The following is a 13,314-nucleotide window of genomic DNA, read 5'->3' as shown; positions in this document are numbered from 1 at the left end:
TCAGACCCAGTATGAGTCGAACAACCCCCAGGAAACAAGGAATGGAACTGACAAAGGGCCTTTTCAAAAGATACCCTTATTTGCAGAAATGCTCTAAAGCAACCCACAAACTTTATCTGCATTGGATGATGCTGCTATGAAAGTAGCTACTTTGCAGAAAGCTGCAAAGTGCACTACACAACTGCTGGGAAAGAAGAGTTGTGGTAGTGGTAGGAATCTTTAGGTAGGAAACAAATTTCAGGAATCGGAGACTCCAACAAGGAGGAGTGGAGAAGGAACGACTGAACAACTGTGACAAAGATCATGGAGTGTTTGCAAATGGAGGAAGCCAACAGCAGTGTAGAGAAGGTTTTCAGACTAGGTGGTTACAAGGAAAGGAAGTGACTGATTAAGATACTATTCAAGAACGAGGCAACAAAAGAGGCAACCTTACGCAGGAAGAGCAAACTTATTCATGTTACAAAAATGTTTTTCTGCAGAGGGATATGACAAGGGTAGAGAGCGAGAGGGCAGCAGAAGCAAGAAAGAGGTGCAACGAGAGGGAATGGAATGGGAGAGCCATAGGCCTCAACTCGGTATCTTCAGAGGAAAGTGGGAAACTCTCCACCAGCAGGCCAGTACCCCCAGAGAGGAGTGTAACAGAAGCCACCCAATAATTTTCCTTCCTCAATCACCACCTATACCTCCCCAGCCCTTCGAGACCCCTCACCAGCCCATCCCCTCCCTCATTCCCCGTGACAGTTACTACCATAATTGAAAGGGCAGCCTCTGTTGCCTGTAGAAATTGATCCCATCTGCTTATCACAGGAGACTTCGACCATGGAAAGATAGTCAGAAAGAACAAAGAGCCACATTGGGGTGCCAAAAAATGAAGAGCTAAACTATTGGACATGGCAATAAGACATTTTTTAGCCAACATGTGTGGGGACCCACAAACAACCCAGGGGCAACAACAAACCAGCTACACTTGAGCTGGTATTCACTCTGAATGATTCAGACATAGTGGAAACCAACTTCAAAGCCCTCATGGGAATGAGTGATCACAGTGTATTGAAGTTTGAATATCTGGAAGTCGGAATTAATTACACAAGGACGCCTGGTCTCGGGGAGTAGAAGAACTCCCAGAACAATCTCCGGGCGTGCTCTGGGTAAGAGATCAAAATACAAATGACTGGCATACCGAAAGAGAAACTATGATGAGATGAGAAAATTCCTAATAAAAATACCATAGGTAACAGAGCTCAGATAAAATGCTGCACAACCATTTACTGCTCACATCTGGGTGATGGACTAAATCACCCAGATGTGCAAGGAGGCAGCATACAAGTTTGTTCAGTTCATAAGGAAAACAACAACAATGCAAATGAGGAGTCAATGGTTTAATCAGGGATGTATGGCGGCAAAGCATATTAGTACAAGGGCTTACCTTGCGTTGATTTAAGGGATCAACATCCCTGCTGCCCAGTCTCTGACCAGGCATGAAGAAACTACAGAAAGAACAGGACACCAGAGAGCAGAGGAAGATACCAGAGAGGCAGACAACGATACCAGAGCAGAGGAAGATAGCAGAGGAAGATATCAAGAGGGCCAGGAAAGAGTACCTCAGGGTGAGAAGAGAAGCAGAATGACAGTACAAAAATGACATAGCAAATAAAGCAAAAACCTAACCCAAATTGCTGCATAGCCACACCATAAGAAAAACAACAGTGAAGGAACAGGTAATAAAACCGAGAATAGGGGCAGAAAGGTTCACTACAAATGACAAGGTAGTGTGTGAGAAACTCAGTAAGAGATTCCTGGAAGTCTTCACAACAAAGCAAGGAGACGTTCCAGAGATAAGAGAGGGAATGTCTAACCAGGCATCATTGTAGGAATGTGAGATTACCAGTGGAAAGGTAAGGAAGCATTTGATTAAATTGTATGTGTGAAAAACTAATGTTCCAGATAGAATATTGATACCAAAATAAGGTAATAGCAGCACTATGCCTACCACTCTCAATGGTGTATAACAAGTCACCAGTAACAGAACTGCCAAAAATTTGGAAGAAGGCTAACACAGTCCTGAAATACACGAAGGGAGACAGGCTGGAGGCAACGAACTACAGGTCAATGTCTTAACTTGCATACCATGCAAGGTGATGGAGAAGTTTGTGACAAAAAACAGTAGAACATCTGGAGAGAGAAAACTTTGTAACACATCACCAGCATGGGTTCAGGGATGGCAGATCTTGCCTCACAAGTTTAATAGAATTCATTGACCAGGTGACAAAAATTAGGCAAGAAAGAGAAGGGGTGGACAGAGTGCGTATTTTTGGATTGGCAGAAAGCCTTTCACAAGACTTTACCCCTCAAGAGACTAGTGCACAAGCTGGAGATGCAGGCAGGAGTAACAGGGAAGGTACTCCAGTGGATAAAGGAGTATCTAAGCAACAGAAGATAGTGTGTCACTTTGAGGGGCAAGGTCTCAGAGTGGCAAGACATCACTAGTGGACTCCCAAAGGGTTTAGTCCCGAGTCCTATCCTGTTTCCGATATACAGTACTGTATGTAAACGATCTCCCAGAGAGAATAGACTCATTCCTCTCAATGGTTGCTGATGATGCAAAAGTTATGAGGAGGAAGATAGCAAAAAGAGGCTGGTCCAATAAATTGCTACTAGAGTTCACCTCAGGTAATGGTAGAGTAATAAAGCTAGGTGGAGGGAGCACAAAGCCAGATACAGGTATCAAATGAGAGACTAAAGTCCTCCAAGAAACAGAGAGAACGATTTAGAAGTTGACATCATGCCAAACCTGTCTCCTGAAGCCCACATAAAAGGGATATCATCAGCAATGTATGTGAGGCTGACTAACATCAGAACTGCCTTCAGAAATTTGTGTATAGAATCATTTAGAACCTTGTACACCACATATGTCAGACCAATCCTAGAATGTGCAGCTCTAGCATGGTGTCCATATCTTGTCAAGCATAAAATGAAATTGGAGAAGGTTCAAAAGTATGCCACCAAACTAGTTCCAGAACCGAGTTATCAGGAAAGGCTGTGTGTATTGTGCCTCACATTGCTAGAGGACAGAAGAGTAAGGAGACACACAATTACCACATACAAAATTCTCAGGGGAACTGACAGGATAGATGACATTATTTAACATGGGTGATACTTGCACAAGGGAGGACAGATGGAAATTGGGTATCTAAATGAGCCACACACATCGAAAAGAATTTATTCAGTGTCAGTAGTTAATAAATGGAATGCATTAGGAAGTGAGGTGGTGAAAGCTGACTCTGTTCACAGTTTCAAATGTAGATGTAATATGAGGCCAATAGGCTCGGGAACCTGTACACAAGTTGACTGACATTCACGAGGCAAGACCAAAGAGCCAAAGCTCAACCCCCTGTAAGCACAAGGTTAGTACAATTAGGCAAGTACATTGTGACACCAACCTTAGGAAGATACCTTAGGTACCTTAGGAAGATTCCACGTTTTGCAAACTTTATTGTTTTTGTTTAATATTCATTTGCAATGCTAAGCCTACCCATGCCCGCTTGGTTCATTGTGAGAGGCAGCATGAGAAGAGGGAGTCTACTGACGAAGGAGGTACATGGGTGTATATTGACACATCGGCAGCAAACATGCTAAACAATTTTTTTGTTATTTGGTGAGCAAATTTATAATCTATGTGACAATTTAATATTTATGCATACTGCACCCATGAGCACTACACACACACACATCTGAGTGTCAGTAATCCTACTGCTAGGTATGAGCACAATAAAGAGGGCTCAATTGTGTCAATGCAGCCGGCACCTACAAACAAACATTACAAGTGACCGGAATAATCCAAGGTCACTTAAATTTTACATGTCAGTAGTGTCCAAGGATACAAGTTCGATTCCAATGTAGTGTAATTTGTATGCCTCATGTTTTTCATGTATATTTCAGTTTGCCTGTCAGCCAGTAATAAAACGGTGTTATTTCTTGATGACATGAATTACAATCAGAGCAAGATTGACCAAATAAAGGCAAATATCTTTGCTACACACTGGCCCAATACAATTTCCTAGATCCAATTTGACAATCAAGGCATAATTGAGAGCAGAAATTCCACAAGCGAGAGACCCAGGTTTAGTCCTGAGGCCGGACAAACAGTTCGGAATGTTTCCTTTCCTGTGATGTCCCTGTTTACCTAGCAGTAATATAGGCATGAGGAAGTCAGGCAACTGTTGTGGGGTGCATCCTAGGCAACATCAGTAGTTAGCCTGGGGGTAGACCTTTAGTCGGCAGCAAGATTAAATGACTGCCAGACAACTTAATGAGTAACAGAGTACCATTAATTACTTTAATAAAGTCATTATGCAGCTATATCCCAGAGGCCTTAAGATAGCATAGGGCTGCAATGAAAGTACTGCAGCAAGAGAGCTAAGCCAAGCACAAGCTAGTACGTAATCACTTGGTAATCTCTGGCCTATATTCTTATCTGCTTCGAGGTTTCTCATTTTGGGAAATACCAGATCTAATGTTGCTTGTGGGTCCTATCCTCTTTCTTGCTGGCATCATGATATGTAACCACAAGATGTGTTTGTGCACCATCTCCATCAATTTTGCTCATCGTATTTAGCTATCAAAGTGGGAATGCTCATTAATATATCTTCTTGTGGTTTAAGTTCCCTGATATTAAAATCATATGCTCTCTTGCTCTCCTTGCCACTGTAGCCATATTTACATTTCAGGATCTTTAGGTAGATTTTACTGTATTTTTCATATTCCTTCTGGGCCTTCTGGTGTTTAATGGAGGGTAGACAATGACCACTACACCAATCTTCATGGTACAGCTTACCTTTCTGTGACTATGGGAAAGTCAGATCTACCTCTTTATGTTCCTATGTCAATTTGTTCAAACTATACTGCTTATCCATTATCTTGTTATTTCTTTCAAGAAATAACAATCCTACCAAAGATGATCTTAAATCACTATCTCTAGTTATTTTACTAGAGAAGGCCTCTTCTCATTGGCCAGAAGTTTTATGCAGGAAAGACCAAGGTAAATACTGGTTTGGAAACAGGGTGTTGATTCATGGAACAGATTACTATACTGGGTAACATAACTGATGTGGGATACCTGCATTATTTCAAGCATAGATTAGACATATGTGAATCAATTTAAGTGGAAATAAATAGCAGCTATCGAATACTGGCGCAGTAGGATTTCTGCCATTTTCTGTATTCTCATGGTTTTATTGTTACTTTCAAGTAAACCCAAAATTCCCAATGCATTATCATACACAGTAAGCATATTATACTACTACCTGGTCTAGTTTACGTGAGGGATTATAATAATTATAATAATTAATACCTGGGGTGGCAAGGTATCGGCCTAAAGAAAATGTGAGAATAACATTATGAAAAGTTATAGATATGAGAACAAAAATTGGACTTTACCTGGGATTCACAACTGGGTAGTAATTTGAATATCCCAAGGTAGGGGATGGCGAATAAACAGAGAAGGTTTATTCTTTTTTTTTTTTATTCTAAAATTTATTCTAAATTTTTACCAGAAACATTTCTTTTAAAGATTTTTCTTGTAGTATTATATCAGAAATAAAATCATTTTGGCAAAGTTGATTTTATTTAAAGCAAACATTGATAAATACTAGTTGTAGTGTGCACGATAACACACATCAGGGTTACGAGGACGGGGGAGGATTAATACAAGTTCTCACAAAAGTTAGCAATGGCCTGGAAAAGGCTAGGAATCCCCACAAACAAAAAATTTGTTTTATCATAATGAGATATTGTCAACTTTAAGTATGGTAAATACAATGAAGCGTTCCCAAGATACCTGATGAGAAACCAAAGTTGCAAAACTCCACGTTGTCCCTAGCAGGAAATACCTTATTTTGTGTCATTTATATATAGAATGGCATGAAAGGAACAAACTGCCTAATTATGATAATTATGTGAAGGATGGGTAAAGCTGAAAAAATTATTATTATAAATATTATAGGATAATTATGCTATAGATAATATGGCCGTATTGAGTGAGCAGCGGTACCTGGCAGCAGCCTGGATTAGTTCAGATTCTTCGATGGCTGCCACGCCACACTGGTCGAGGACTGCCTCGTCGTGCGAGGGTAGGGGAGTTGGAGGGGGCCGCTTGTGGAAGGGGGCACAGCCGCTCGCCGACCTGCCCCCTCGTTGACGCCCGCCTCCCCAACCACTTTTCTCTCCCCGGCCCTTACTGCTGCTACACCCATTACTACTGACCCGACCCCTTCTGCATCTGTAACGGCCAGTTCCACAACACTCAAAACTTGGACTTGCAAACCCAACCTTTCATGTTAGTCAAATCCAGATTTGAGAGAAGGAAAAAACTACGATGCTAAATAGTTTTAACCATAAACGGTTCCCCCCATTTTGCTTCAGTTTATTAGAATAACACTCAAATCAAAACCTATAAAGTCCAACATTCTCTCTAGTAAAGAACATGATCGCTTAAGACTGCCCCAGCAACTGTACATCCAAGTCCAAATCAATCCCTAAGCTCTTTTCCTTATGCTGCACTAAATGATAAAACTCTTTACAAATCATAAAATAAAAATGAAACATGTCTAAGTGATGAATGTCTACTTAACATCACCCACTTACAGCACTTTATCAATATTAATGTTTGTATTTCTTATATATGAAATGAACACATATTGGTGCTGTATATATATATGGTATATATATAGTTTTTGCAATCAATATTTACACAGAAAACACTTGTGAACAAGGCTTGCATCATTACATTATCAGTCATCATCTCCCAGCTCATCTACATTGTACACATTTGTATTTATCTCCCAAATCATCATGTACACTGTGTATAATGTAAACAATGTATAATGTAAGGCAGTCACCCCATAATGATAAAGAATTATAAATAATCCTGGTCATAGTACTGGGTATTGCTTAGCTAATCAACTGATTCTGATTCCTGATGCTTCATTTGGGTAGTAATTCTTAGTGCAACACTATGCAACACTAAACTATCTTCTGCACCAAGCATCATTCTTAGATATTTAGTTTGCATCAACAGAATCTAAGAATGTGAGGAAGATTTATTAGTACTGCATTGATGTTTGATGCATAGTTTGTTGTGATACTTGGCTGCCCTAAGCACTTCCTCAAATAGCTCCCTGTCTCTAACCACCTGAGCTTAAGGTTCCATTTCCTTCCAGTGCTCTTCCAAATCTTTTGTAATCACCTTTATCAAATTATTTTTCCTGTTGCGTAATCTTACCCTTAAGTCCATGGACACGGATTCGATTCCAGGGTATGGTCTCGATATTTTCTCGTAGAATCGTCATGTTCATGCCATTTTACTGTACATCCTTACCCAACCTTCCACACGAGGTCTGCATTTGACCAATCTTTTTCCATCATTTTTTAGCTTATCTTATTCCCCCAAATAGGCACAATTTGCTTTTCAGTTTTAGTATCACTTTCCATCATTACATCACTAATTCAGTCCTGTTTTGCTAGCTGGCACTTTACGCTGGCTGTTATCTTGTTCCCAATCTAGTGTGGCCAGCTCTAAAGATGCTAGTATTGTACATTCCAAATTTACCTTTTCCTTCTTAAAATTTCTAATAATCTCTGCATCAAGTTGTACCGTTACCTTGCGATGATTACCTTCCGATGATTTCAGGGCTCATCATCCTTGCGGCCTGGTCCCCAACCAGTTGCTTGACCGGTCACCCAGAAAATTTATGGTTAAGCTCTAGTTACACCTGTTTCCTGGGACACCGCTCACAGCCCACAAACCTCCCTACAGACTTTACCAATGAAAACCTAGAGCTCACAGCTGAAGCGGCTTACCCGCAAGCAAATGTAATCATTGGATGAGAGCTATGCTCAAGGTGTTCCTTTATCTCAATCATTTTTGTCATATGACACTTTGATACATCTGATAGTTTTGGCAGCCACCATCTTATCATGTACATTGCTCTAACCATTTATAACTGTTCACAGAAACCTTTCATATACAGTACTATGTATTTTTTGGCAACTTCGTTTCCTTAGCTTGAATCTATGGATTCTTGTCCTTGAAGTTGCAGGTTTTGAAAATTCCTTCTTGTCAACTGTGTTTATTCCTGTCCCTACCGTGTATACAGTGGTCATATCACTTCTTTTCCTTCTATCTTCTAGCTTTGACATAATTAACACCTTGTTTTTCAGTTCCAAAGCTATTTAGTAGCACGTCTTTGCACCCATCCTAATTTATGAAAGGGCATCTTGAGATATGTAACTGCAGAACTGCTGCATATTCCAATTTTGGTTTCAACTATCAAGAACAATTTCTTTGGTACTGTATTTCTCTCTCCATGTACTTAAACATAATTTTGGAGTACGAAGTTTTTAAATGCAGCACACACAGGCTCCACTCATAATGTCTCATATAGTCCTCTGGTGACTATCCAGACTCATCCCAAGATCTCTCTCTTTGACAAAGTTCTCTAACATCTTTTCACATAATTTATACATTGCATGTGGCTTGTTCTTTTCTATTCCCACACTCCACTATGTGGCATTTATTTAGACAGAATTCCACCGGTCATGTTTTACTCAGTTCACTTATTTCGTCCAGGACATTTTGTAGGATATGACAGTCCTCCAAGTCTTTACTCTTGCCAGCAGCCCAGCATCATCTTCAAGCATATTTATATAGCTGGGAACTCCCCCGTGGTAGATCATTTATATAGACAATGAACATCACTAGCAGCTAGAGACAAACTTCCTACAACTCCACTAGCAACATTTACCCAGGCTGAAGCAGTGCCTCTGATCACGGCTTACATTCTTGTCAGAAAATTTGTCATCCATGACAGTAGATTGCCTTACACCCCCCCCTCTTGTATGTATGTACTGTATAATATATATATATATATATATGTATGTATATTTTTTATAAGCTTACACTCCATAATTTACACACACATTTCATGCACCTTTTCACTTTATCTACATCCAAATATTACCTAATTTGTTTTCTGGTTTGAGGCTCTACCTCTTACTGTATCCTTGCTAAAACACCTCATCCATTCAACAATTTTCCCCACCCAATTCCACACTCATTCTATCTACACATCAAGAATTCTACCATAAACATAACCTATAGTTCCAAATATTAAAGTACAGTAGGCTCCTACATCTATTTTTCAGCCTAAGTATTTACCTATAATTAAACTTAAGCTGATTTTATTATATAATAAACTTGTTACCCATACTACAGAAGAAAAATGAATTATACTGAAGCAAAATACAGTAGTGAAATTCATACATACTGCACTAGTAACAAAATATTACGTTAACTTTCATGCTTCATGCAATGGAGATGAAAAAGTGTGTCTAAACTAAATTTATGCAACTATTGGAAAAAAAAAAAGAGATTGAATTTCCATCTATATCATGCAACAATGACTATTTTACAAATTCCAAGACATGACCATTTATCAAAATATTTTTTAAACAAGAGAAAATTATTAAGACTTCAGAACAATTAAATCAAACATAACATACTAAAGTGTATGTAACTTCTGTTCATGATGTGCATTCTAAGTCATGAGACGAATCTTGGACAACTACAAACAACAACGTATTCATACTTGGCACAGGAACAACTGATTTTTGTTGCAGGGTCGGAGAAGTCCCACTGGCCGGCTATCTCAGCAGGTGTCAACGTTCCTTCTGGAGTGAGGCCATCATGCTGTACTGGAGGCTGCTGACCTGGACATTGTACTATATCTTGCCAAACGCGTTCGCACATTCCACGAGACCACCCTAAACCTCGTCCACCGCAACTTAGATACTCCGAAGCTAATAATGTATGAGTTGAAGCAGTGAAGGGAGAATTATGGGTGGGAAGGTTGGACCCATCACTACCCTCTGAAGAGCTTTCATTTGCTAGCCCACCCTTAAGGCCCCCTGGAGCCATCTGTCCCACATTTATTATACTTCCGCCTCGACTCGCCATCAGGTAGTCATCCATGTCCGTCACTAACACGTAAGATGTTGGGTAACGCATCTTGTGTCCACCTGAAAGAATAGGAGTAATACATTAATTTGATACATAAGAATAAACAAGATATTAACGCTATTAATTTGGGAACTGAGGTACTGGCTATGAATGTGAAAAGTAGCCAGCGGTGTGGAGGTACTGCCAGTGAATATGGGAAACTGCCAATGGTATGGGGCATTGATGATGAATTTGGAAAGTTGCTACCGGTATGGGGTACTGATGATGAATGTGGGAAGTGGCAATGTATGTGGGTTCTGGCAATCGGCAAGATGTTGCATGGTTGTGGGAAGTGGCTCAGAGTGTGGGATGTAACAACAAGTGTTGGGTCGAGTGATGCAGTGGTGAGGAAGCAGGGTTGATGGGGTTCTGGGAATTGTTCTACTCCCCAAGCCCGGCCCGAGGCCAGGCTTGACTTGTGAGAGCTTGGTCCACCAGGCTGTTGTTTGGAGCAATAACTCCTCTCCTCAGTAGGCTTTGTTCTACTCACTGCTCAATTGCAAATTGCCCTCAGGTACATGGTACAGACCTTGTACTGTGTTTACAATGAGTACTTGCACCAAATTACACTATCAAAGCACCTCCCAGCATAAAGAATAAATACTGCACAATGAAATAATGAGAGAATTCATAAAGAGAATGAGTTATTGTAGCTAGAATGCAATTGTCTGGGAAAGGTGGTGGTGCATGGGTACAGGAGGATCTCTGCAAGTGAATGATTATTTTACGTTTGTGCAACAAATGTCGTATTTTATCATTCTAGCATCAAAATTATTATGGCATATGAATGCTCAAATTGTACATTAGGAAAAGGTGAAGATTGTATTGTGAATATATTTTCTGTGAATTTCTGAAGACCAACAGCATCAATTTGAGAGAGAGCCCCTTCCTTGAGGTACACACGCTTGTGGGTGGGTGGTTGTCTCGCCTTCTGACCAGTAGAAATATCTACTGAGAAGTAGAAATATCTATTGCCTTCATATTATAAATTATAAATATTTCTGTTCTATAGAAAAGTCATTACAGATATTTTCATTACAGATTTGACTTTTGACTTTCTATCATCCTCTCAAAGATCTTTATAATATGTGACATTGAAGTGAGCAGTCAATAGTGTTTTGTCTTTTCTTTAATTTTTTTTGTGAAGAGGAATTCTTCAAAAACTATGTAATTGAGTCATTTTTAAGGAAAACAACTGACTAAAGGTGATGCAATATGCAAAAAGTTTATTGCTAATTATGAATTTCAAACTATTTATACAGTTAGAACACTGATTTAACAATCCAAATTTTTTAAAATTAATTTTTGGGAGCTTAGAAAGAAGAGATAAAACTATCCTGGGTGTGTGATGTGCTATATCATATTTAGGAAAGTTTATAAACATTTCTTCATTTCATATTCACACAATTTTTTTAAATGAGCAAAGATGAATGAAGCAAAACACAACAGGTGATGTGTTAAGTCAATGGAACACTGGAGTGCTAACAGAGAAGCCGTGTGGAAACAAATGCAGCATTAACAAAGCACTTGTTGCTACAAGAATATCTGGAGCAAAGAGTAGTACTACTAAGCTTGAGATAATGCACCGTGGAGAGGATGCACTTGCAAACAAAATTAGTTTTATTTCACAAAAATTTCACAAAATACCTTTGTAAAATATGTGCACTTTAATCAGAGGTGTGTCGTAAACACAAGACAGTACAGTAATTTTGATGAAGGTTATCACCGAGATGAACTCGGTAGCTGGGAAAGGTACAGTACTGTATTACCACCCCGCTGTACCTCCATGTTGACCTGGGTTATGGAGGTCAAAAGTCTCATTAAACTGCAGTTCTTACTCTTGATAACTCACTCAAAAACTTTTGTGGGGGATGTTTGTGCCACTGGTCTATAGTTCTTAGCCAATTGTTTCCTCCTTTCCTTGCGTAGAGGAGCTATGTTTGCTGATTTAAGTTCATCTGGTATCTGCCCTGTGTCCAAGCTTTATCGCCACACTACACTAAGTGCTTGCGCTACTGGCACTTTGCATTTCTTTATAAATATTGAATTCATGAATCTGGTCTATGGGCCGAATGCATGGGCACGCTGTTAATTTCTCTTTCAAAATCGGCAGATTTCATGTTGATATCAATTATATTTTCAGGGGTTTGGATATCATGAATAAAGAAGCTGCCCGCATCTTCCACTTTCATTCTGTTTATTAGGGGTGCTAAACATGTCCTCATACTGCTTTTAAAGTATTTCACTAATTTCTTTGTCATCCTTTGTGTATGAACCTTTACTTGTAAGTAAAAGTCCAATAATGACAAAGGTCTTATTTTGATTGTAAGTGAAGAAGTATTTTGAATTTTTCTTTATTGCTTGTATGGCTTTCTGTTCTACAGTAATTGCATTTCTTCAATCTGATATCATTGCTTGTCTGTTTCTTCAATCTCCCCATTTAAATTATTTTCTTTGTATAGATAGTCGTGACTGCTTAAGCATTTCCATTATTTTTTTCTGTTTATGTAGTGTCATCTGCATTCTCTAAGCTGATCCTCTTTCTGGCTTTCCGCAAAGGAACATAACTCAAGACTTTATATACAGGGGTACTTCGGCAGTCAGTTGTTCTATTCCTTGCATTGGATTTTCATTACCCATGTAACGTTTTATTGTTACGTCACTTGGCGAGCAATGGTGTGATGGTGAGTCAAGTGCATGCTGAATATCGATGGTGTTGAAGATGTGCGATATCTCGCAAGCATCAGTACTAAACCACTCTTGGAGTTAGACTGATGATGATTTGCTATCAACTGGTTATATTACCAGTCCACACCTCACCTGACCATCCTCTACCAGGTTTGGGAAGAGGTAATAATTGTAACCAGTGGACCAAGTACAATTAACAGACCCATCTCATTATTTGCACATAAGCTAATGAGAATATGGAGCAAGTATATTACTGATATAATATATCTGCTACACTTAGAACAGTTTCTCATTTAATGTTGGAAAGTTACATGTTTATTTTTCCCAATCTATCCTTTTATTATTAAAAATTTTTATTGCTTGATGGCCTGGGGGGTCTGACGGCTGAATGGACAGCGCTCTGAGTTCAGAGTCCTAAGGGTCCAGGTTCGATCCCTGGCAGAGGCAAAAACAAAGGGGCAGTTTCTTTCACCCTGATGTCCCTGTTCTCCTAGCAGTAAATAAGTCCTGGGCATTAGACACCTGCTACGGACTGCTTCCTGGGTGTGTGTGTGAAAATTAGGATTAAGGAC

At 39.5% G+C, this 13,314-nt stretch overlaps 1 protein-coding gene across 1 annotated transcript in view; it reads right to left on the bottom strand.

The window, feature by feature from the left end:
• skd (mediator complex subunit skuld) overlaps positions 1-13,314 on the bottom strand; it is a gene marked incomplete in the record, with an annotated part of 189,800 nt that overhangs the window by 87,350 nt on the left and 89,136 nt on the right. The window contains 2 exon segments of the mRNA XM_069327253.1: positions 6,050-6,277; positions 9,645-10,074. Coding sequence (XP_069183354.1) covers positions 6,050-6,277; positions 9,645-10,074 — 658 coding nt within the window.

This window comes from Procambarus clarkii, chromosome 19 (genome assembly GCF_040958095.1).
Source record: "Procambarus clarkii isolate CNS0578487 chromosome 19, FALCON_Pclarkii_2.0, whole genome shotgun sequence".
Taxonomy (NCBI): Eukaryota; Metazoa; Arthropoda; class Malacostraca; order Decapoda; family Cambaridae; genus Procambarus; species Procambarus clarkii.
This window is presented reverse-complemented; position numbering and strand designations above follow the sequence as displayed.